The sequence below is a fragment of the Impatiens glandulifera genome, chromosome 4 (genome assembly GCF_907164915.1).
Source record: "Impatiens glandulifera chromosome 4, dImpGla2.1, whole genome shotgun sequence".
Lineage (NCBI taxonomy): Eukaryota > Viridiplantae > Streptophyta > Magnoliopsida > Ericales > Balsaminaceae > Impatiens > Impatiens glandulifera.
In genome coordinates, this window is record NC_061865.1 from 3356696 (window position 1) to 3382956 (window position 26261).

The 26261-nt window shown below is 33.6% G+C and overlaps 5 protein-coding genes and 1 non-coding gene across 8 annotated transcripts; 2 read left to right on the forward strand and 4 right to left on the reverse strand.

The window, feature by feature from the left end:
- Positions 1-961: 961 nt before the first annotated feature.
- Positions 962-2177, reverse strand: LOC124936590 (ethylene-responsive transcription factor 4-like). The gene has a single exon (XM_047477102.1). The coding sequence runs from the start codon at positions 2005-2007 to the stop codon at positions 1300-1302; it is 708 nt and encodes a 235-aa protein (XP_047333058.1). The 5' UTR covers positions 2008-2177; the 3' UTR covers positions 962-1299.
- Positions 2178-5423: 3246 nt separating this feature from the next.
- Positions 5424-6577, forward strand: LOC124936012 (uncharacterized protein At4g28440-like). Its single transcript, XM_047476463.1, has 2 exons — positions 5424-5773; positions 6187-6577. The coding sequence occupies exons 1-2, from the start codon at positions 5497-5499 to the stop codon at positions 6375-6377; spliced, it is 468 nt and encodes a 155-aa protein (XP_047332419.1). The 5' UTR covers positions 5424-5496; the 3' UTR covers positions 6378-6577.
- A 163-nt stretch (positions 6578-6740) lies between these two features.
- On the reverse strand, positions 6741-7976 carry LOC124936916 (protein NUCLEAR FUSION DEFECTIVE 6, mitochondrial-like). Of its 2 annotated transcripts, XM_047477448.1 has the most exons (4): positions 7769-7976; positions 7565-7698; positions 7113-7166; positions 6741-6911 (listed from the first exon to the last, which is right to left on the reverse strand). In XM_047477448.1, exons 1-3 carry the CDS (start codon positions 7906-7908, stop codon positions 7159-7161), a joined length of 282 nt encoding a protein of 93 aa, XP_047333404.1. In that variant the 5' UTR covers positions 7909-7976; the 3' UTR covers positions 6741-6911; positions 7113-7158. The 2 variants fall into 2 exon arrangements, with proteins under 2 accessions (XP_047333404.1, XP_047333403.1); XM_047477447.1 differs by lacking the exon at positions 7113-7166.
- Positions 7977-11713: 3737 nt separating this feature from the next.
- Positions 11714-14244, forward strand: LOC124936579 (transcription factor VOZ1-like). Of its 2 annotated transcripts, none has more exons than XM_047477087.1 (4): positions 11714-12062; positions 12140-12271; positions 12338-12815; positions 13415-14244. In XM_047477087.1, the coding sequence occupies exons 1-4, from the start codon at positions 11832-11834 to the stop codon at positions 13924-13926; spliced, it is 1353 nt and encodes a 450-aa protein (XP_047333043.1). In that variant the 5' UTR covers positions 11714-11831; the 3' UTR covers positions 13927-14244. The 2 variants fall into 2 exon arrangements, with proteins under 2 accessions (XP_047333043.1, XP_047333044.1); XM_047477088.1 differs by having other exon boundaries at positions 12356-12815.
- A 379-nt stretch (positions 14245-14623) lies between these two features.
- Positions 14624-14705, reverse strand: TRNAS-AGA. The gene has a single exon. It is a non-coding gene; the product is annotated as a tRNA-Ser (tRNA).
- A 1642-nt stretch (positions 14706-16347) lies between these two features.
- LOC124933584 (glutamate receptor 2.7-like) lies at positions 16348-20338 on the reverse strand. Its single transcript, XM_047474006.1, has 4 exons — positions 20136-20338; positions 17523-19121; positions 17048-17445; positions 16348-16955 (listed from the first exon to the last, which is right to left on the reverse strand). The coding sequence occupies exons 1-4, from the start codon at positions 20224-20226 to the stop codon at positions 16527-16529; spliced, it is 2517 nt and encodes an 838-aa protein (XP_047329962.1). The 5' UTR covers positions 20227-20338; the 3' UTR covers positions 16348-16526.
- Between the last annotated feature and the right edge of the window lie 5923 nt (positions 20339-26261).

A 26261-nucleotide genomic window follows, 5' to 3' on the forward strand; every position in this document is an offset into this window, starting at 1 on the left:
TTTTATAGAACAATTTATTTAAAAAAAACACATAAAAAGAAAAGACAATATCCTATCTAAACTCTAAATAAGAGGAATTTGCTACTTCAATTTAAATAACGATAATTTTATCAACTTATACAAAATAATATTAATTTACCAGTATTTTAATTAATTAAAAAGGAAGATTATGATAAATAATAACAATATCAATTATTCAATAGTTGAGTTCGACAATCATATAAGCTTTCTAATTTTTATTTTAATTCCCATTGAACTTTAAAGAAGGCTTAATTATTGGTTTTTCATTCCCATTGAACTTTAATTTAATAAGTTAAATTGTTTTCAAATGTCAATTTACATACAATTAAAAAATATAAAATGAAATTAAAAAAAAGAAAAGCGGCAGCCGCGTCTTAAAGTGGTCCCCACTGATTGTCCCTGTCGGCCGGGCGGCCTTCCTTACTTTTTCCGACTCAAATTAAAAATTAAAAAATAAATGATCATTAGTTTTTTTTAATATTCTTCTTCTATATATTAATTAATAAATATCAATGAGAGAAGATTGAAACATTTACAGACACGTGTCAGTTAAGGAATCTGGACAGACCGCCTGCCCTACCTCCGTCAGTCAACTCAACGTTATCCCAGATACATAAAATAAACCGCTTATCCTTTTTATATAGTCACGCGCGTGACAAACACAATACCAGCGCGTGTCATTTTTCTACTTTCCTATGTGCGCTGTTAACTTTTTTTTTTTTTTTTTTTTTTTTAACCGTGTACGGCGCTTCAGTTTCATTCGTGTCATTCATTTTATAATCTAACCGAACAAGACCTAAATTAGTATTCATTAAATAATTAACGGAATATGTTCGACGAAACGCACCCCTTCCCCCCACATCGAGGAACCGTCCGTACCACGTGGATCACACGTGTCGTAGGCGGCGGAAGGTTCACCGGCGGCGGCAAGATGAAAATTCATAGATCTAAAATTATACTGACTGTTCTCTGTTCCATTTACGAAAAACATAACTTTGATTACATGGAAAAGTAGAATCAGTAAAAAAAAAAAAAAAAAAAAAAAACATTCATTAGGTTATGAAACGACTACTGATGAATCATCAATCTATCTCAAGTTCTTCAGAGTCGTAAAAAAAACATACAAAAAAAGATCAAACTAGCGTATTAATTCACATCGACGGCACGGCGGCGACGGCAACAGCGGCGGCGGTGGATTTATCGATGTTGTTACCCAGATCTCTCTCCTATCTTGAATAAAGAAACGGAAAATTGATTGATTGATGGATCAATACCTTTTTATAAAGCTTCTGCTGGCGGAGGTAGGTTCAGATCAACTCCGAACAGTTTCCTCGGCGGCGGCGGCGGCTTTGAATCGTCATCGGTGTTGTTTAGGTCAATAACAGATGATGAATCCGAATCGCTCTGTACACCGCCAGCGGCGGCGGAGGAAAAATCCGCCGCCGAAGGTTGTCGGAAGAGAATCGGACATGGGTTTTTCTGGGCGGGCGGTTGGATTAGTATTCCGGTTGGAAAAACAGTGTTGAGAAACATAGGATGATGTCCGGTCGGAAAAGAAAACTGACGGTTCTGGATGGGATAACGAACTGCGGCAGATCCGGAACGGAAACCTAACGTGAGATCAAGCGGGGGTGGCGGCGGCGGAGGAGGACTGGAGGATTCGATGGTGCTGGTCTGGCTTGGGCTCTGATTAGAGTTGGTTTTGTTGAGATGGCTAATGATGGTGTTTTGGGTTAGGGTTAGGTCGAGGAGGGAAAAGTTGGTCTTGGCTTTGGAACCACGGAAGCCACGAGCGGCATTGTCATAAGCACGAGCGGCTTCTTCGGCTGTATCAAAAGTGCCTAGCCAAACACGACTCTTTCGACCAGGGTCTCTGATCTCGGCAGCATATCTACCCCATGGTCTTTTACGGACACCTCTGAAATGAACCTCGGCGCCGGCGCCGCCGGCATGAGTAAGGTTGGCCGCCTTGTGTTTCGGCGCCATGGAGAAGAGAGTTAGTAAAGAGGATGGAAATGGGGACGTGGGTTGTGGTGTGTGGTATAAATAAAAGGGGTGCGGTTACTTAATATTTGTGGTTGTGAAAACGGAGACCAGAGCAAAAAGAGGTGTGAGGTCTAGAGAGAAGGACGGAGAAGAAGGGTGATTATATAGAGAGAGAAAGAAGAAGAACAACTTTGTGTAACACAAAACAAGAGCACAGTCAAGGGATTTGACTCATCAAAGAACACCAGCCGCCATCAAAATTTATATTTAATTCTCTCATTTATTCATTAATTAATATATATGCTTTTGTAGCTTCTTTTTATTACTATAATGTTTTTTAATATCAAAATGTATTTGGTTTAATTAATTAAATTATTAAAAAATAAAGTATATAATAATACTTTTATAAAAAGTTTAAAATAACACTTATCAAATTAAAAAAAGTATAATAATTATTTATTATATTTGTAAAATATATTATTATTTTTTTCTTTTACTCTTCCATGTATCACACACTTCTTAAGACAGAACAATTTGATTTAAAAAAATATTCAATTTTAAAAAATAAATACTTCAAATTCAAAACAATAGATAATATATAAAATGATGTAGATATTACAAAATTTTGTGAAAATAAATATAAAAAAATTCAAATCAAATAGTTTTACTCATTCATACCATATCAACTTCTACAATTGAATGCATTTATCTCAAAAAAGAAATGCTACATTAAAATATATATATATATATATATATATATATATATATAAAAAAAAACGTATCAATTCTAATTTTTTCTATTTTTCTTTACTCTTTCATATATCACTCAACATTTGTATTTACTTAAAATAACTTTTTCTCTATTTTTTTATATAAAATCATAAATTAATAAAATCATTATAGTTCAAATTATTTATATAACATAATTTAAATTTAAATATTATTTGATAAAACAAACCTCAAAAAACAATAAAAAAATATTGTGCTTGTTTGATTAATTTTATTTATAATAAATGAGCTAACTACACTAGTTTTGAGTCTTTTGACGAATAATAAAAAAAAAATGAAGTTTGTCATTATTAAGAAATAACTTGAAAATAAAAACATAAAATAATAGACAATACAAATAAACATATTTTATTCAACCCAAACAAATAAATAATCAAGATTCAAACAAGAAGGAAGCTATACACGGCACCACCGAATAAGTTGCTACCATACACGTGTAATGATGAAACCTATAACATGTTTGGTTAAATGACTTAATTTTAACCAAAATTTACAAAGAAAATTATTTCTAAACTATTTTCTTCTCTCTCAATTCAAAAAAAATGGAAGAATTTGTATTATAAATAAAAAAACAAATAGAACCCATATTATAAATACCATAATCCTAACAAATAAAAAATGGTATTCCAAACAAGGCCTTAGAGGAAGACGGCAGACAATTGAGGATAAATTCACAGCTGTTGACAATCCAAACGATCTGATGTGGGTCGGCGGGCGGCTTTGATTTGGAGAGAGAAAATTAGCTTTTCCAATTTTCGTAGGTTATCCGATTCTGATGTCGAACAAATCAGTCCTCCAATCTAGTTACATAGACTATTCAACTCCTTAAAGATTTCTTATATTTAATAACAACCTCAATCTTTAAAATCTCAACAAAATATCTATTAATATATCACAAAAATAATATTATAAAATCTTAATTCATATATATAATGTATTCAAAACAGAGAAATATGTAATATTTATTTTTTAATAAGTTTGACATTTTATTTTACAATTTGTTGAGAAGTTAGGGACTATTTAAGTGGATGATGTTTTGGTCTTTATGAACCGTTTAGAAAGGACAAACCAATTAGAAAGAGACACGTAATGGATCACTCATTTAGTGCTTGGAAACACGAATGCCGGCAAACCCGCCCCGGTTCTGTTTTTTTTAGGTAAGGGTTTATCATTATCATCGGATACACCTTGAACGTACAATGACTCGCCAAATGAGGAAATTATTTTCACGCGCCTGGTCAATGTATTAAATGGAGAACATTTATAAATAAAATAAGTCCTTATACTATTCAAAGTTTTTATATATGTATTTAAACTTTGAATATAAAATCATTCTCATAAAAAGCTTTTTTTAGTTATTTCTCAAATTAATGCTTCACTTAACAAACATTATATAATTTATAGCTTGTTTGGAATTTGTTTTAAATATTAGTAATATATTAATATGTATGAATATTTATGTTAAATTATATATTTTTTCATATGCAATTCTCTCTATCTTTAAATAAAAAAACTTTAAGTTAATTTTGTTTTATCTTTAAATAGTTTTACTAGTATAAAAATGTGTCTCGTTTTTTCTTCTATCACAAAGATTTGAGTTTGTTTTTTTGGTTTGCTCGTTACGATTTCCTGTTTATTATAAACATATTTATGTCTCGTATATCTTTTTATTCAATTTTTGTGTTTTCAATTTTGGTGGGTCATTTTATGTTAATATTGTCTATTGTGCATTTGATGACTATGACATTTATGAATAATTTTTTTTAATATAGAGTTATTTCTTTAATGTATATTGGAAAGAAAAATTTATACATAATAAATAGAACTCTTATAAATATTATATCATAATTTGAATTAATTTTGTAATCATATATGTATATATATAAAATAAATATATGAACCACTTATCATGATTTTTGTTAGTATTTCTTACAAAATTGTTATCATGATTTTTGTTGGTATTTCTTACAAAATTGGGCTTGAAGTGAACTATCGAAGGATATTAAGAGAGGAAATTTGAGGAGATGAACCTCAAAAAGTTATTAAATTCGGAAAGTTCAAAGTTTAAAAAAAAAGCGTTGGTGACCCCTTTTATTGTTTTTGGACGATTTTGCCCATGTCGGAGGTTGTGTGACGCAACCGGAATCGTGAGATGGTTTTTTTTTTTTCGTCTCGCGATTGCGTGACGCAACTGGGCTATTTTTTTTTCAAAAAAAATTCCTAATTAAAATTTTTTTAAAAATAAAAAAAATAAAAATTGTATTGTGTCACGCAATAGGGGCATTTTCGTCAGAAAAAAAAAGGGTCAACAACACTATTTAATTTATGCTCTCATATTTTCCGCATTTAGGCTTATTATTGGGTTCATCTCCTCAAATTTTCCATTGAGAGAGTATTTTTTATATCTTATTTTTTAAAATTAATTTTTGTATGTAGATTATCGTTTAATTATACTAAATTAACTATTTATCAACAAAATAAAAATAAATTATAATTTAAAATATAACTCAAATTTAATATAATTGTTTTGTATGATTTATTCTTAAACGATGTCGTTTAAACTACATTTGATTTTCCTTTGCCCCTAACATATTCTCTTCAAATATATATAAATCTGCTAGGGTTAGGGTTTTGAGTAGATAGGCAACAAACCTGAAATCGAAATACATTTGTTCTAACAGATAATCAATCCAGTCTTCAATGGCTTCACCAAAGCAGGAGCAAGGTGGAGGCGGAAGTTCTGTGTCGAAACCGGCAATGAGAAAGCCAGTATTCGTTAAGGTAGATCAATTGAAACCAGGTACAAATGGACACACACTCACTGTTAAGGTTGTCAGTTCCAACACAGTTTTGAACAAGAAAACCCGCAATGGTCCTCTCCCTAACCGACCCGGCACAGGTGGTCAGACCCACATCGCCGAGTGCTTAATTGGTGACGAAACCGGGGCTATTCTCTTCACTGCCCGCAACGAGCAAGGTCTTTCTTTTTCGCCCTTGTAATATGTTTATGAACAAATTCAGTACATTATCCTGCTTGTGTAGTCTTTGTTTTGCATAATGCAGGGCGACAGTCATGTTCATGGTCTCATTTCTGACCAATATGAAATTGATTGAGATTGTGGTACTAAATTTTCTTTATGCTTTGAAAATTAGGGTTGATTAGTGATGTTATGGGTCTTCTTCTCTTTTATGGTCACATTAAAGCTAATGGTAACAGGATGAACTTCATTACTTTTGAAGATTATCCAATGGCTATTCTGACTATAGTAATTGATGATCAATTGCCTTTATCAATTTTGATGTTTCTTTCATAACTAACAACAACTGCATTTGATTTGTTCATAGCTTAATTTACAGAACAAGTTCTTGATATTTGTTTGTTATATGCAGTTGAGCTGATGAAAGCAGGTGCGACTGTGAATATTCGCAATGCAAAGATTGATATGTTCAAAGGGTCAATGAGGCTGGCGGTAGACAAGTGGGGACTCGTTGAGGTGACGGAGGCTGCAGATTTTGCGGTTAAAGAGGATAATAACCTGTCTTTGATCGAGTATGAATTGGTAAATGTGGTTCAGGAATGATTTTGCTCAAAAGCAGTATCTTGGAATGATTTTGCTCAAAAGTAGTATTTTGATTATGCTTATTGAATTTGGATAATTTATTTTACAATCTTTTTTAATTGTGGCTGATGCTAAACTAGGTTATTATATATATTATGGGTATGTCTGGTATACAATTAGTGTTGCAACAAAACCATGTTAAGGAAAATTATTGTTTGATATGCCTTGTTTCTCTTCATATATGTAGGGCCTTTCATTATTTGAAATCGAGCTTAAGTTGTGAAATCATATCCAAAATTATATACCCATACATTTTAAAGTTTATAGAATAGCTCATTACAATATGAATAAATGCAGATTGTATTGTTAACAATGTATAACATGGAAAAACACTAGATTCATTAAATGAAGTTAAAACCGTAGCAATACAAACGTCTCAATGCTAATACAAAAGCGAAAACAAAAAAAGGGTTAGAGCCAAACTAACACAATCTGCTCTTTTTTCCGAAGTTTCCCAAGAAATCCACCACTTGCATCATGCATCATCAATGCAACCTGAGTTGATGGATTGTTGAATTCAAAAATTACTCAACATGTAAGAAAATAGACATTAAAAACAAAACAAAAGTCATTTAATCTGATGCTAGCAACTATCTTTCAGAGGATTTGCTCGAAGTTGATCAAAAACTGATAATACACTTATCGGACCACATTTCTATTCTAATTCAGATGTTTATATATTGGATTAGTAAGTACTTTCTCCAACTGGTGGTTTGCATGATCTTCTTCGACTAGTCACGACTCACGAACCTACAATAGAACAGAAGTGCAGAATCTAAATAGACCTTCAACTCGCACCATACAAATAAAAATCAAACTTCAGATTTTCATTTGGTTTTAGTCAAACAATCAAATGAAAATGGTTTGAAGTGCCAATCACTCATTACCAATCAATGAAGATACATAATAGAATCATCTATCTCATTTTGGGGTAATAGCAAAAAGAAACAGGTACCCTATACCCTAAATCAAACAATGAAAGCCAAAGACTATGAATTTCAGCAGAGTAACAAAATGAGAATGAGCTATGTGATTGATGAACAACAAACCCTAAATTGAACAATTGTCAATTCAATTCCATTCCATTCCATTAAACCAATCATTTCCTCAAAAATTAAAGTGAGAGAGAAACAGAGAGATCTACATACCATCAAATGTCCAACCAAAGGACTGTGGAGTAGCAGAGAGCATCGAATTGAGCAACGCAGAAGCAGTGGCCGAGTGGTATGGAAGCATAGACACAACAGAGACGCTGCCCATTTCTACTGGAGATCTAGTTAACCTATAATAAAGAATAGACGAGATGATTATGCAACTCAGCTGAATGTTTGTGATCAAATCAGTAAACAGACCTGAAAATTCGAGGAGACAGTGATTTTTGCGATGGAGAAGGCAAACCCGACATAGAAGATTTGGGTTTTGCGCGGCCAGCGAGATTCAGTGCTGCGCTTCTAACGGAGGATCTCACGGCGGCGGCGACGGAAGCAGACATTGCAGTTCGCCGCAGGTAGCTGGAACAGAGGAGACCTTTGAAATGATTCTTAGCCGGTTTATGATTCCAGGGTTTTGCTGATTTCCTTTTTCAATTTAACCGGTTCACTCATTATTGTTTTTTATTTTTAAATATTATTAGTTGAATATTAATTTAAATATAGATTTACAAATGTTAAAATTCTATTAGAAATCATGTAACAACATTTTTATCAATATACTTCAATGACAAACTTATCTTCGAGATAAGCCGAACAAATCAATTAAGTGGGGTCGAAAAAATCTCTATCCAAAATTATGAGCGACTTTGAAATTGTCTTTGTCTGAAAATTAATAAACAATTTCTTAAAAAGTTATGCAAAATGATAACTTATTATCTACAAATACGGTCAAAATAACGAGAAACTCATAAAAAAAATACATGTTAAAAACTCTTTATTAGAAAAATAAAAATAACTTCAAATTCGATAACACTCCATGATTATCAACACATTTAGAGGATATAAATAGTAAACGACCCACCAAAGATTGATAATATTATTCAAATTACAAAAATTTAATATAATAAATCCGATCCGACTAAATAGAAGTACCGAACAAAACATATGAGTAATGGAAAGAGACATAAGACACCCTCCGATGCTAGAAAGTCATCGGATAGACCATAAAAATGACGACTTTTCAATTTTCTATAAACTTTTTAATAAATAAAAAATGATAAATAAACTTCCTTCTAATTTTTTTAAGATATATTTTAGAATATTATTTGAAAATAAATAATTTTAAAATAAATTTAGATTTTGTTTATGTTCAAACTCAAATATAATTAAATTAGTTTCACCTTCATATTTTTATTTGTTCTAAATTTTCCTATCGATTTACTTTTTTTTGGTAATTTATTAGTATAAATTAAGTAATAAACTATTACTCAATCAAAATTTATTTAAAATTATATTCTAAATTAAACTAACCCTAACTATAATAAGTTATTTTGATATGATTATGTGAAATCTATATATAGTGTGTATTTTATTGGAAAAGTTGATATATATTTTAATTTATTGCAGAAGTTTAAAATTTTATTTTGTTGAAATTGTGTAACAGAAATCAAATATAGAGATAGACAAGAACATTGACAATATAATCAATAAATATAACAACATATAATAATTAAATAATTTCATTCAATAAGTTCTTCCTTGAATGAGACATTATATCCTTTGGTATTAGCTCTTCTTATAGAACCTGTTTTGGAACAACTTTCATATGGGCTTTTCAATATGCTCTTCAATTGCCCATTCGAAGACGAACCCTCTTCGCTTTGTGTTCCTTGATGGCGGTTTCTCGAGGTTGACTTTGGAGAGTTAAGTAAAGATTTTCTTTTGAGAGTCGTCATTTTCTTTGACAAACTTTTACGGTACAATGTGGTTAGTTTAATAATTCTCTTGAACGATGTTGGGACGTTCTTCTTGGGCGAAGTGTTCATTTGTTCGCTACTACAATTCCTCCTCTTCTCTAGAGCCATTGCTATGACAGTTGAAACGAAAACCTCACACATGGTGCACTTGATCCGTGTGGGCTTACTCGACAACCCTGGTCGTGTAAGCCCAATCATGCTCCTAATCCCCAATACCCTACGAGCCAATTCCGCCAATTCACATTTTCTAAGACTCTCATCATTGTATAGTTCACTCGCTAAATATCCGACGTCAACCAAGTGTTTGAACAATTCCAAACTCTCAAACGGAAACATGTCCATTTTTTCGGGTACCCCAAATGCTGCAAAGACAATCCTCTCGTCCCTTAGAAAGTCCATGATGGGACTCGGTAATTCCTCCCCGAGGCGAAATCTTAGAATGACACAACCAATTCCAAAGCTCAAGAAAAGCAACGCCATCCTAGGATCACGAGGATGTCGCATGACATCTATCCCTACAACGGGTGGATGCCTCCAAACCTTGCCATTGCGGAAAAGTAAGTCCATGATATGAAATGGCTCGAAATCTACCGCCTTGTATTTGATTCCTTCAAGCTTGACCTCGAATTTATCGGTTTTCAAAAAAACTGTGGAAACCATTATTTAGAACTCGTTTCGATTCGTTTATCTGAAAAATGAATTGTTTTTTCTAAGCATGAGAGGTTTAATTGAAATGAAAAACCTTTTTTAAGTGGGGGTGAACTGTCAAATTGAATTATTTTATGTGTGATAGGCTGGCAAAAAAACTAAATTTGGCAAATGGATAAATTGCTGGAAATTGATACAAAATCATTCTAGTGGTTCCCCTAAATCTTAGCCTTCTTTTTAGGGCTTAAGCATGGATTGTCAATTCTAATTCAATAAACTTTTTGAGTTGGCTTATCTTATTAAGGTAAAAAGGAATTAATTAATTTAAAAAAACAACCAAAATTATATAAGCATATTACACTTTTATCTTTAATAATCATCATATTTATTTCTTTAACCCAAATTTAAGGACTAACTTTTGCACAATTAAATTTGATGCTTTCATCTATCGTCTCAAAATTCATTATATATTTTTTTTTGTTACATGTTATATACATATCAAAAATTTTCATTAAATTTAAACAGCTCACAATTCGTTACTTTAACTTCTACCATCCTAATTTTACTTTCATTTAAACCATATTTTTTTCTAAACTATCAACAATTTCTCCTCTTGTGTCACAAGTCTAGTACTCTATTTTTTACAATTTCTGCGTTTTATTTATTAGGCTTTGTAGGTTCTGATTCGTTTGTTTGTTGTTTAAATGTTTTTTAGTATTTACCAAAAATGTCTTGGTTGATATTTTATCATTTTCAACCATTTATGATTAATATTATCACATTTTGTCATGTGAAACAAACATAGTCATGTCGTTTAAGGCTTTAAGTTACAATCAAACAATGCATAAATTATATAAACCAATCTAGGTGAGCAACATCTTGGAAGCTGCAATTCAATTCACCGAGAATTTTGTATTTACTATAATCAAATTAGACTACTTGATTGGTACAGGACTCGCGTTAGACAAATTGCTATTTTGTCCTATTTTTGGTTATGTTCTATTAGAAATCTATCGCACTTACCGCCATGGGAGCGAAGATAGACTTTGTCTTGACTTAATCACTTTTTATCCCATAAAAGTCAAGTAAGGCTAGTCCGATTAAAAAATGGTACCAAACGAAAGGACCCTTAATTGTCTATAAACACTCTTTGGATGATTTTTGCATAATCATCGATTAAATTTCTTTAAATAATTTTTTTTGTAAATCCAAATAAAAATTGACTAATTTATCAAAATGTGGCTCCTTATTGGGATGATGGGATCAATTGAGATTTCTGTCCTCCTTTTTCGAACCTTACAATTTAAGGATTCTTATTATTAAAATTATACAAAAACAATATTTTATCTTAACGATTTCAAACATTGTTAATTTATTATTTACATTACATTTATAAATAAATAAAATATCAATTTCAATAATTTAAATAGACGAAAAATTTTGACTACCAATTTTTTAAATTAATAGTTAAAATTCTTAATACGCTAAAATTCGGTGATTAAATTAGTATTATTAATCTTTTATTTATAAATATCACCGACCGAAATCCCAATAGATTGAAATTCAGCCATTAAAATTTAAATTAGATAACATGTGTTGAAAAAATAAATAAAAAAGACAACAATTAATTTATTAAAAATTGAAATTGAAGCAATCTTATTATACAAGAGTCAAAAAAGTGTTTTCATATGGGCCCTCCCTCCCAATTTTGACAGCTTAGAAAATGCGGGTGAGATTTAGGAAAAGAACAGACACCCCCCTTTAAGCTTTTTGCCGCGAAGAAGACGATCGCATTATGGGCGTCTCTTCGCCGGAGATAGACCACTGATCGCCGATGATTGATTTGTGAAGTGGAGAGAATGGGTAAAGGTACGATGAACGGAGTATCAAAGTCCGTGTCACATAAACTCTACAAAGACAGAGCAAAGAATCGTGTCGATGATCTTCAAGGTATGTTAACAGATCTACAATCAGCGAGGAAGGAGAGTCGCACGGTTGATATGACGGTACTGGAAGAACAGGTTAATCAGATGCTTCGTGAATGGAAGGCTGAACTTAACGAACCTTCTCCAGCTCCTTCTTTACAGCAGGTGCTTAATCCTTGTTTAAATGGGTTTTAGGTTGTTGTTTTCATAATTATGTTATTCTTCTTTGGTTGAATTTCTAGGATGGAAGTCATGGTTCGTTTTCCTCGGAAATTTATAGGTTGCTGCATATGGGTGAGGAAGAAGATGATGCTACTAGTACTCTAGCTGTTCCTAAGCTTGAATCAGACAATAAAAAACCTGTCTTTGAAGAGGTAATTCTTATTCTTTTCTATTGCCAATCATAGGGTATGTGAATTTGCTTATTGATCTTGTTTTAGGGTTTCAATGGGATTCAGGGGTTACAGCAACCAACAATTCAATTTGTCGATGAGTTTAAAGGCTCCCCTTCAGGAGTGAATAACTTGTGTTTTAATTCTCAGTTGGACTATCAACCATATGAGTTACTTCAAGATGTCGAAACCAATTATCTTAGTTTTAATGATATGGTTCTGTGTGGAGAGGATGGTATTCATCAAATTATATGCCCTCCACCTTCTGCATTCTTGGGTCCAAAATGTGCACTTTGGGATTGTCCAAGGCCAGCTCAAGAATGCCAATCCTATTGCAGTAACTTTCATGCAGCTTTAGCGATGATTGAGGGTCCACCTGGTATGACTCCTGTTCTTCGTCCTGGAGGTATTGGGCTGAAAGATGGTTTACTTTTTGCTGCGTTAACTGCAAAAGCAGAAGGTAAAGATGCTGGCATTCCCGAGTGTGAAGGGGCAGCAACTACAAAGTCCCCGTGGAATGCTCCTGGTAAGTTTTTTTTGACGCAACATAATAAATTTGTTTTGGACCTTGCTTGATTTAGGGTTATTTGAAATTGGGTTTTTGGGTAAAAATATATTAGGGGTATAGTTTATTTAAAACCAAATAGAGAGTATTTTGGTTGTTGATTTGAATGATGAGTAGATTGTTGATTGAATACTGGATTTCTTTTGGAATTAACCCACATCAAACTAGGTCAAAGTATTTATTGATTTACCTAAGGCTGGTGATTATATGAAGGGTACTTTACTCTCAGTAAAATATTTCATCCCAAATCAAATTAAGATACCAAAAGGTGCCTATCCTTTAGTATAACTTGAACGAGGGCCGATCTCTGATTCCACCTCCCGGGTATATAGAGCTAAGCTTTTCTAATGCGGGTATATAGAGCTAAGCTTTTCTAATGCATAAAATTTTGGACGCCTCCACCGATTGATAATAGAGAAGAGAATAAACCAAAGACTTTATTGAATTATGTTGGATTGAATTGAATGAATAATAACAACATATGCATCTAAATGTTAATCTAACTAAAAAATAATGTACTTTAAACTTATCTAAAATATTTTGATGATTTGCTTTTGCAGAGCTCTTTGATATAACTGTTCTTGAAGGCGAAACAATTAGAGAATGGCTATTTTTTGACAAACCTCGAAGGGCATTTGAGAGTGGGAATAGAAAGCAAAGGTCACTACCGGACTACTATGGACGAGGCTGGCATGAATCAAGGAAGCAAATAATGAATGAATTTGGGGGGCTTAAGAGATCGTACTATATGGATCCACAACCTAGAAAAGACTTTGAATGGCATCTATATGAGTATGAGATCAGTAAATGTAATGTTTGTGCATTGTATAGGCTGGAATTTAAGCAAGTTGATGGGAAGAAAATTACGAAATCAAAGATAACCAAAACAAATGATTCAGTTGCTGATCTGCAGAAGCAAATGGGAAGACTTACTGCTGAATTTCCCTTTGACAATAAACGGGCTTCCAAAGGGAGGAGTTCGAATACAAATACAAATTCAAAGGCGGTTGGTATTGGGAATCCTAATTCCGCAAGTGATGTGATTGAACCTTATGGTGATTACTTAACTTAGCTGGTTCGGATATGGAAGACATTCGGCTTTATAGGTGCCAAATATTATAGTAAAGTGGATATACCAAGTTATTGCTTCTATATGATGGCAAGAGGATTGATCTGGTTATATGCTTTTATATAGTGTTTGTGTTATGTTTTGGAGATGCTAACGGTTTGGAAGTTCCTTTGCATTTGCTTGTGACACATTTATGACGACGGTTGGGTTGAACTTTCTATTTGGTAGCCAATTAAGAATACATATGTAAATACTTTTCGGGTTTGTGCTGATGATACTTGCTTCTATTTTCGATACTTCTGAAGGATTTTTTATTTATTTCGCCCTTTAGTCTATTCCTATTTGATATCTTGACAACTCTTGTGTTGTCTACACTTCTTTCTTATAAGTTTGTTTGATGTAGAATGTTGGGTCCTTATGGATTTAAGGATTTGAATAATGTCATAATTAAAGGAGGAATGAATGGAGTGGATTATTTAATATTTTAACATACTTAAAAATAAAGCAAGAGTTTGATGAATTAAGCTCGACTATTTTTAAATTAACCAACATTTTTGTTTTAAAATTATACTATCAATATGATGATCTAATTGTAATAATGAAATGGAAAAAGAAAATACAATCAATATACATGATTTGATAATGCAAAATAGCTCAAATTTAAATGAAAGAAGAAAAGAGAATAAAAATAAAAAATAATCGTGGTCGGCAGGATTCGAACCTGCGCGGGCAAAGCCCACATGATTTCTAGTCATGCCCGATAACCACTCCGGCACGACCACTTTATGTTATTAATTTGTTTTTGTGTTTATAAATTCAGATCGTTTTATAATGTTTTCATAGTTATGTTTTAATCCCAACTTTATTTTTCATATACTATTTAGAATAAACAAAAGCATAAACATTTAAACTATTAATTAAATAAACATAATAAATCATCAACAAACCCACAACTTAATTATTCTAAAGTTTTGTCAAGAAGATAAATTTTCTCAAATTTAAAAGCACAACTGCATTAGATCCTAATAAATTCTCAAGTTTGTTCAAGAATCTGCAATTGCAATGCAAGAAAATAAATTAATTGCAAGAGTAATATTTATTCATTTTAGATATCAAATTATTCATAAAAATAAGTTTTGAAAATTTTCTTATCAAGGCCTTGTTTAATTGTTTGATAAGGGTTATTTAAACTCATCATTATTTAATTTATTTTTTATTAATTAAAATATTTAATATTTTTTAAAATTAATTTCTCATTAAATTTAAATATTTTATATCCTGTAACTATTTTTTTTTCATTCATACCAAAAACAATTATTTAAATAAGTGATATATGTATTTTTTCTCTATAAATGTTTTTTTATCAAAATTTTAAAGTGATATATATATATATATTCATTTTCGTCTGAGTTTTTTCAAAAAAATAGAAACGATATGACTTATGATACTAGATCCAGGCATAATGAGAACATACATATCTGAATGACCTCTCTATAGGGGCTTATGTCACTCCACGACTTTCTTATGTGATGGGGTCTCGAAGACTTTAACTACCAAACCAAGTCAGCAAGCTTCAAAAGCAAAGTTTAAGGAAGGTTAAAGGGTTTTCTAATAACAGCCCCTTCTGGACTTTTCAAGGTTACTTGAAAAGTCAATGAGTACGGTTTGACTTTCTCTTCCCTTTTAGTCTCAACTCTACTCCATACGCCTTGGTTAGAGAGAATTGACCGTGGGTCATTGATGGATCAAGGTACCTACGACTTTGGAACTCTAGCTCTAAGGCTTTCTAGGTTTGAATAAAATATCTTCCTTATCCAAATTCGCATCCCCATCTGAACCCGATGAGACATCAGTCTCAGTCGAACCAAACTCTCCAAACTCTCGAACCCGTCAACCATGCATGGTACTTCTCGACCGTGTCTCCGAGAGACCGTTACAACAGAACTAAGGATGTCAATTTGAAACTGTCTAACCGCAACTGAACAAAATTGTCCCGTTTGAAGTAGTTTTTTCCCGATTTGACTGGTGATTTGATCAGAATAATATTTATATCCCCGTCCCGTCCCGTCCCGTCCCGTCCAATTCTGTCTCATAATTTTAAACACAATAAAATATATAAAATTATTTATTTATTTATTTATTCATTATATTTTATAAGAATTTTAAAATTATTTAAATATAATATAAATTTTCAATCTATTACATTATATTATATAAACATATAATATATTTTTTTTTTGAAGAGAATACAGAATAAACGATAACCCTTTGAATTCCCAAACCGAACAGTTAAAAAAAATCTCGAAGTAAAACTGGACGGGAAGGAAAGGTATGATAAATGCATTCCATTCCAAGACAGTTATTATCGTTTAAAACTACTTCCTCGACTCAAAGAGCTTGTTTGTTTTCAAGAATGAAGAATTCAATTCTGCAATTTCATTTGGAGGATATATGCACAACTGCTCGTAAGATGTTATATTCAATGTCAGGTAAGCCTAATCTATTCATATCAATCTCTTCTTCTCAATTAAACATTTCACTTCATATTCATATCATAGAATTGACAAATTCTTCTATAATGGCGGATTATATATCTTTTGTTTTTAAACTTGATCGTTAGTACTAGTATCAAAAGAGTTCTTATGCTCTTTCCGAAACCCTCTAAATGTTCTCTTTACCGAAGGAGGTAAGAAACTAACCAATCTAGACCAGAATCTATTCCAATAATCTCTAGTTTTTTCACGCAACCCTAACCCTAAATTGCCTCCACAAGCTTCGCGACAATGGAGAAGAAGTCGTCGAATTGTAAATATAAGGCAACAAGCTGAAGAAGTGACGATGGAGATCAGGTAAAGTCCTTGAAAAGAAATCCAGCTTAATCTACCAGCTTTGTTGTTTGAATCTAACATAGATGAACACTCTTTTGAAGGAGGAAACCATTTATCTTCCATTTTCTTCAATTCCCCTTTCTCTGCCATGTTTAGAATTGCTTCTGAAAAGTGAGATGTCATCCAAGATCCTTTCTGAAACGCCTTCAAAGTTCAAACCATAACATTTCAGACCCATATTAGCATAAACAGAGGAAAAATAATTAAGATTTTAATGATGATTATGAAATACTTACAAAGCCAAATCCACCAAATCTGTCTGGAAGTTCAGTGGTTTTGTATCCACCACAGTATTCCGATAGAAAAGCTTTAGCATAAGGGAGTTCCAAGAATGCCCCGGTTATATTCCTGTTTTCGAATGCACTTCTGTAATCGAGTTCATAGCTTATGTTCTTGATGTTTTCATTTTGGAGCTTCATTACATTCACCAAGTAGTCTGTCATGAAAGACCCTTCATCACATCCAACTGTTGAATTGTGTTCTCTTAACCATTCCACATCTGTTACCTCTGGCCTTAACTTATCAACCGTGATTGCAGCCGACAGGATACTCGTGAAGGTCGCTGTTAAAGCCATCACAACGAAGAACCAAACCGCCAAGACAATCTTGGTATAACTCTTGTGAGTCTTCGATCCTAATCAAAAGTCGAAACAGTTTTTGATTACTTTGATGGATTTTAGAAGTGATTTGAATTGTGTTTCAGAGACTTACCATGAACATAGTAGATTGAACAGTATGTGAACCATAGTGCAGTCCCTAGTTGTTTATACCAAGGCCCTTCAAATTCTGGATTATCCCTATGTTCTAAAATCCAAACTATCACTACATTATAGAAAAATATAAAGCAGGTGGATAGCCAGAGTTCATTGCTGAATGTTTTGAAGAACAGCCATTGATCATCTGTTCTTGGAGTAACCGGAGCTAGCAATGTCAAGTAGGATTCAGCAAAAGGAAGGCTGAAATCCACTTTCTGTAATCTGTCTGATAATATAGTCACATCCCCGACCACAACATCGAACACGTTGTTCGCAACTTGATCAACGAGTTTGTCGTATGTTCCTTCGTATGGGCAGAAAACATGAGGCGGGAATGGGACATGTTTTTTTTCGAGAATCTGAAGCGCGTTTTGGAAAACGTCGATGCAGAAACCGGTTGGTTGGGATTCTTTGTTCGACATGTTAACCTTCACGTACTTATCGAAAACTGTTTTGGTTGGAATCCCAATCTTGATCGGGTTTGGAACTGTTGCTTTCGTGCAGTTGATCAAACCGGCTGCTATTGTTAAGTTTTGTGGCCAGCTCACTAAATCAGACCATATTTCCATACTGTTGCTTCCGAGGTTGTCGAATGGTCTGTCGGAGAAACCAGAGTTAGATGACCAAAAACCGAGCTCTTTGTATCGCTTTCCAACAACGTTGACAATGGAGAAAACGGGACGAGCTGAAAGCTCTCCCTTGTGAAAGTGAATGGTTCCACTTAAACCGGTGAAATTGCTTGATAAGATTTTATCGATTAGTTTACCGTTAGTGTCATTACGGTTAATTGTTGCATTCCCAACGAGATTAATGCTATCGTAGGCTCTCAATGCATGGATCCCTGGCTCCGAAATGTCTTCATCGGGGTAAGTTATTCGAAAAGCCTTCTTAAACTCGCGCTTAAACCGTTTTAATTCAAAAGTATTCTCGGGATAATAGTTTTTAACTCCAAGAGCGCCTTCCATGTTCGAAATAAGAGACGCGTCGGCGGACTCTAGTAAGTCGGAGACGCTGCTAGACAAAAGCCAAGCCGAGTCGAAATTCATTAGCCCGACTAACTTAGCTTCGTGGAAAAGCTGAGCCGCCATTTGTAGCGATAACCGGAGCGTGACGAAGATTCTTGGGGGTGTTTGATTGACCAACAGTTTTGCAAATTCTCTTCTTATAAATTCTCCTGGATTTGACAAAGACGAGAATGTCGGGAGGATGAGATAATCAATTATATTGGAGTTTACGCGGCCGAGGTGATAGGATAAAGCGGCTAGGGCTCCTCCGTCGTTTCCGTATCGGTCGAGTTCATAGATTACGATAATTCTCCGCCATTGGAAGGAGTGGATAATGGAAGCGATGCATTGCGCTTCGGATGAAGCGTTTGTGGACATTCGGACGAGGAATGGCCATTGGATTGGCGATAAGATTGAACCGATTGACGAAGAAGCGAAGGATATAACAGGGATTCTAGCTTGGTTTCCAACTTCGGCAACTAAGGCTGTTTCTTCCCATGTCTCCATTCCAATTATGACATCCACCTTCTTGTCTTCAATAATCGCCTTAGCTGCAAAATTCAAACATTAAGACTAAGATCTCGTCTCATCGTGATAACAAATTCTAATATTTAAAAAATAATGACAAACAAAAACAGTTTTTTCTATAGTTATTGTCTAAATTGATATTTGAGCAATGAAGTTAAGGCATTTTTATAAAATGAAAATTGAACTTCAAAATTTATGGCTCGTCAAATTGGGTTTCAATTATCATAATATTTAAGTTTATTTACAAACGAATAAACAAATGTCTTTTTATTTTAATATAACATTTTTATTTTTTAAGTTAGTTTATCACATTTGTACGATCAAAATAATAATTTTTTAATAGTTTTGAACGTGTATATCTTGGAAAAAAACATTTAATTCAAAACACAAATACAAATGAATAGACTATACACAAAGTTATGCCGTTATGATGTTGTGTAAAATATAATCACTTAAATCAATTTCGAAAATAAAAAAAAAGAAAATATTCAATTTTTAAAAATTATCCAAACTTACATGACTTAATTTAAAATTCCAAAATGAAATTTGATAAAAAAAAAAAATTTAAGTTTGAACTTAAAATAACAATTAAACTATTGATTTTTTCAAGCAATTTAGTCAAATTATGAATCAAATATCAATTTGGCCATTAGTTTTTTCAAACATTTTTTAGTCAAATTATAAAACTCAATTTTATTATACATAGAGTAACTGTTTTAGTTGACCAATATTCAAGCCTAACTAAACAACAATATCTAACACTTCAATAATGTCAATATTCAATAACCAACCAGTACAAGCATTTAATTTTTGAAATAATAAATATACATATATTCAACTATCAATATCTTTTTTGTTGAATAATATAGATATTCTTAAAAATTTTAAGGATCCCTTGAACCTCTTAACTTGAAAATAAAGTATAAAAAAACCTAAATTTCCATGGCAGTTTTTCATGAACTTAATACCCAAAAAATGCATGAAAAATGAGATTTTGATGATGATGATGATAATGAGAAAAATGGTTAATTAATTACCGGCGACCTGAGCAGCTTGAAGGGGGTTGCCGGCGATGATAAAACGAAGAGAAATAGAATTATTGAATTGTTGAGTGGCTGCGATTTCCATGGCGATTTTAGTCTCCTTTCCAATACGAGAATCGACATTGATAACCACTCCTATATTAGTTGAAGAAGAAGAAGAAGACACGACTGTTACTATTATTGTTAATATTATCAAATGAAGCCTTGAACCCATTCTTTTTTGTAAGCCGCTTTTACATGAATGATAGTTAGTATTCCATGATCTCTTTCTATCTATCTCTATATATATATATTAGATTGCTTGAGAAAGTGTATTAAACATAATGAATTCAATGGACTTTTTCAATGGTCTTGGTTGGTTATTTAAATAATTAAAAAAAAAGAAAAAAATAAATGATTGGGGAAGAGAATTTGGGAGGGAATGACGTGGCACAATTTGATTGGCTGATTTTTCCTTTTTTCGGGGTTAATTCGATACTACAGGTAGTGCATGTATAAAGAGAAGAAAATCAACAAATGAGGGAGGTGATACTTTACTTGGGTGTATATGTGTCACGTCATGAGTGAAATACATGTAGTGGTAGCATCGAATTAACCCATTTTTCTAACGAGTAATTGATCAAAAAAATTAAACATTATTTCAATTTTTCTATAATTGATCAAATCATTCGATTCATTAACCAAAATATTAAAATATTATTTATTCTTTTTATATAAATCAATATCTTTAAATCATTTTATAAAAAAAAATAAAAATAAAAAATCACCACCTCTTCAAAATTTGATATTTTTTATGATTAAGTTTTTCAAATAACCTTTATCGAAGCAGCCGAATTCATTAATTTTAATTTGGTAGAATGGGACAAATGAAGCTTCTAGGAACTTGGCGGTGCTATTAGGAGATGAGGTCGGACTTTTGATGTGGTTCAGAACAAATCTATCAAATTATAAATCCTCATTTTATTCTATTTCAAAATTGCATACACACTAAATTAAAAAAAGAAAAAAGTTAATATGAAAATATCTATTATTAAATGAGTTTAATATGAAAAAGTTAATATGAAAAAGTCTAATTGAATTGAACTTAATTAAAAAACTAAAAGTTTTAGATTTAATATTCATTACAATGGTTTTGATTTAAAAAATGGTTATGTACCATTCAAAAACTAATTTAGTAGGTTATTATTTCGATTATTACCGGACTATCTAGTTAGAGAGAAATCATTGATCAATAATCGTAGTCGTTTAATACGTATTATAAAATTATTATTATAACGTATTCTATATTTGATTGAAAAATCAGTGGAGTAGATCAAATAATTTGTTCTTCTTAAGAATGAATGAGTTCAATAATCAATTGAAAATCGTTATTCAATGAGTTTGATAATATGTAGAAAATTTGTTTGTATTTTTTATATTTTTTTATATCATGTTTTGTCGTAAATGATTCTTTAATATACCGATCGTCTAAACAAATTATAAAATTGAAGAGTAAAAGATAAGTGTTTATACTACGGAATATAAACTAGCTATTAAAAAAAATTGAATAAAATATTTTTAAGATAAGTCTTAATTAATAATGGCCTTTTATTTATTTATTTTTAATTATGATTTATTTTAGGAAAACTTAGATAGTAATCCGCTGTAATAGTATTAATAATAAACAAAGAAAAATATGAAAAAAGCAAATTAAATATGTCCTGAATATTCTAATCTAGTATACTTAGACTGAGTACTTAAGTAAAAAAATATAAGCAAAATTCTTAATAAAAAAGCAAACTTTTATGACGGTGAGTTTATGTTAGTCCCCCAGATTAAACTCGGTTTTAAAAATCAATCTAAAATTATCAAGTTTTTAAATTAAAAGAAATTAAAGTATTAAGCATAATAAGATATTTGTAAATTATAAAAAAGAAGCTTCATTCATTTTATATTCATCAGTCAAACATCATAACATTTTTATGGGAACAATTTATTACTATAAATTCTCAACGCTATATGCTTAATCTTACAATTCGTTTTCAATCATATGATTAAATATTATTAAATATTGAAGTTGGCTAAATCATTTAATTATTGATAATTTTTCTCTGTTACCTTGAATATTTGATACTCAACTCTATAATTCAACATCCTAGTTAAATATTAAAATCGAGTTGTATGCAACTTGAAACTTTGGTTTCATTTATAACCATATTACCAAAATAGCTTACAATGTAATAATTTTAATTATCAAAATAACTCATGTGACCATATAATTCTAAAATAGATAAACTTGCTAGACATAATTATCAACATTACACTTTTCTTCAAATAAATCGGCTGAAAAACAGAAGTCGTTTATAAGTGAATTGCTCAACGAGTCAAGAGATTCAGTATTTACGTCTCTATAAACCTGTATGGGGCATTTTTTTCAAGTGAAATTGACATTACTATGTATTTTATATGTTTCGCCTCCTTCACACAATGTTATGACATTTTTCACATTTTCCGTTAATATTTTCTATAATTTCAACTTGTTTGTTAATACAATTTGGCCAACTTCTTTAAATTTTAGATGACAATCATGATTCTTGTTAAAATTTGAAATCTAATTAATTAAAAATATTATTGAATTTTTAGTTGAGTTAATTATTTTAATGTATTTTTATATATAGTAAAAGAGAAAACAAAAAATTTATGAATACATTATTTACAAGAATGAAACTCTTTTTATTAATTCATTGTAGTAAGAAAATCCCAATTAACATAAAATAAACTAAGGATTGACATTTTTGTAAAATAATAATCTAACACAAGCAAAAAGAGTATTAAAATCATAGAAATAGCATGAAAATAATAAGAAAGTTTCCAATAAAAATGATCTAATTAAATCTTAAATCAACTGTTTTTTTGGAGAGCATGTTCATGTCCCAAGAGTCTAGATTTACCCTTTTCATTTGTTCTATTTCATTGCTCCTAATCATTATTATTTTTATAGAATATTATTGAATATATAAATTTAGAATTTTCAACTGATACTTAACAAGTATTTTTTTTTTAATAAAAATAATATTCTTTTGGTAGAAAAAAAACTACATAATGACTATGACATGCAAATAATTTATTTCTAACTAATTAAACTTTGTCTACTAGTATACATGCTTACAAACTTTGTGATATAGACTATAATTAAAAATTCTAAATTAAAAAAAAATCAACAAGGCTACTGATGCGGTGCGAGTCGAAGAGGCGTTTATGCGAAAGTTTCCAGTCGACCCTGAGGTATGCCGCCCCGAAGACAGCCGCGCAACCCTACCCCTGGTGCTGATGATGGTGACCTTGCTGAGTTGCGACGTGAAAACGCTGAGTTTCGCCGTGATAACGACGATTTGAGGCGGCAGGTTGAATGGTTGACGCAACGGATGGATGCATCTATGCACATGCACCGCCCTGAAGATGATGTTACGGTGACAGATGAAAACCCTCTCGGTGGTCTTCGGAATCGATCCCCTGAACGCCCCAATCATCGCTGGGAGCAGGCTTTCAGGGTGGACATCCCTAAGTTCGATGGTAGTCTACCACCGGAAGAGTTTATTGATTGGCTTTCTCAGGTTGAAGAGATTCTGGATTTCAAGGAAGTTCCTGCAGATCGTCGTGTACCCCTTGTTACGATCCGCTTACATGATCGTGCACAAGCATGGTGGCAGCAGTTGAAACAGACACGTGTTCGTCATGGTAAGGCAAAGCTCACGAATTGGGACAAATTCAGGAAGCATATTAGGGCTGCGTTTCTACCATATAATTACGAATGTAACCTGTACCAGCGGTTCCAGAATCTTCGTCAGGGTTCTCGTTCCGTGGATGACTATTCCACTGAGTTTTACACCTTTGTGGCTCGTGTTGATCTGTCTGAGTCCCCTCTCCAGTTGGTTTCTCGCTATATTGGTGGCCTTCGCCTCCAGTTGCAGGATATTTTGAATATGTTTGATCCCTTGACTGTTTCTGAGGCACATCAGCGTGCTTCACAGGCTGAGAAACAGCTAGCCAGGCGCGGTTCGGGTAGCTTTGGAAAACAGGTTGTCCCCACTAGTGGCATTGGTTCTTCTTCCCAGCCGGCCCATCCCACCCCAGCCCCCCCTCGCGGCACTACAGCCCCCCCCGCAGGGACGTCCCGGTGGCTTGCGTTGTTTCAATTGTGGTGAAGTTGGCCATCGCCAAGTAGAGTGTCGCAACCCAAAGTCCACCAATCGTGGTCTTTTTACTGAGGTGGATGATCCCGACTCTGCTCTTCCTTCATATTCAGCCCCAGTGTATGATGTTTATGATGATGAGGCAGCGGAGGAGTATGTTTCTGGTGATGTTGGCCCCCTTTTGGTGATTCGTCGATCATGTTTAACCCCTCGTGCTCCTGACAACGAGTGGTTACGCAATAATCTGTTTCATTCCACTTGTACCATCGGTGGCAAAGTTTGCACCTTCATCATTGATGCTGGGAGTTGTGAGAATGTGATTTCTGAGGTTGCAGTTTCGAAGCTGGGTCTGTCCACTGAACCTCACCCCAAGCCTTATCGCCTGTCCTGGCTGAGTCAAGGTACGGATGTTACAGTTTCCAAGCGCGTACTTGTTAATTTTTCCATTGGTTACCATTATCGTGATGCTGTATATTGTGATGTGGTTCCTATGGATGCTTGTCACCTTTTACTTGGTCGCCCTTGGCAGTTTGATCATTCTGTTATACATGATGGGCGTGCTAATACCTACACGTTCTTATTTCATGGTACCAAGATTGTGTTGATGCCAAATCAGCCCAAGAAGGGTGCTGCACCCACTCATCATGCGTCCCCCCCTGCCACCTTGTTGTCTCGGGGTCCTTTTCAGACCGCCATGGTCGAATCTGGCATGGTGTTTGCTCTATTTTGTTCGCTGATTACCTGTGGTGCTAGTTCTGAGGTGCCTATTCCAGTGCAGCCGCTGTTACAGGAGTTTGCAGATGTTTTTCCTGAGAATCTGCCTTGTGCCTTGCCTCCTTTGCGTGATATCCAGCATCACATTGACTTGGTTCCAGGTGCTGCCCTACCCAACCGTCCTCATTACCGCATGAGTCCCAAAGAACATGAAGAGTTGCGTAGACAGGTGGAGGACTTGCTGGCTAAGGGACACATTCGAGAGAGCCTTAGTCCCTGTGCTGTCCCGGCCCTTCTTACCCCAAAAAAGGATGGGTCTTGGCGTATGTGCATTGATAGTCGTGCTATCAACAAGATTACAGTGCATTATCGGTTTCCTATTCCCCGGTTGGATGACTTGTTGGATCAGTTGGGTGGTGCTTCTGTGTTTAGCAAACTGGATCTCAAGAGTGGATACCATCAGATTCGTATTCGCATGGGTGATGAGTGGAAGACTGCCTTTAAGACTCGTGAGGGCTTATATGAGTGGCTGGTTATGCCGTTTGGTCTGTCGAATGCTCCTAGCACCTTTATGCGTGTGATGAACCAGGCTCTTCGCCCTTTCATTGGGAAGTTTGTAGTCGTTTACTTCGACGACATCTTGATTTACAGTGACAGCGAGGTAGCACACCTCTCCCATCTTCGTGAGGTGTTATCTGTTCTCCGGCATGACAAGTTCTATGCTGCTTCCTCGAAGTGCACATTTCTTACTGATTCTACCCAGTTCCTCGGTTATGTGGTGTCTCGGGAGGGCCTGAAAGTGGACCCGAGTAAGGTACTGGCTGTCAATCAGTGGCCCCGCCCCTCTTCGATCACTGAAGTTCGCAGTTTTCATGGCTTGGCTTCCTTCTATCGGCGTTTTATTCCTCACTTCAGCAGTGTTACGGCTCCTATCACTGATTGTATGAAGGGGGTTAAGTTCTTCTGGACGGATGATGCCGAGGCTGCCTTTGTTGAGATCAAGCACCGACTCACTTCAGCCCCTATTTTGGTTCTTCCTGATTTTTCCCAGCCATTTGAACTACATTGTGATGCTTCGAAATTGGGTATTGGGGCTGTACTTAGCCAATCTGGGCGTCCTGTTGCTTATTTTAGTGAGAAACTGTCTAGCGCTAAACTTCGTTTCAGTACCTATGATATTGAGTTCTATGCTATTGTCCAGGCAGTCAAACACTGGCGTCATTATTTATTTCAG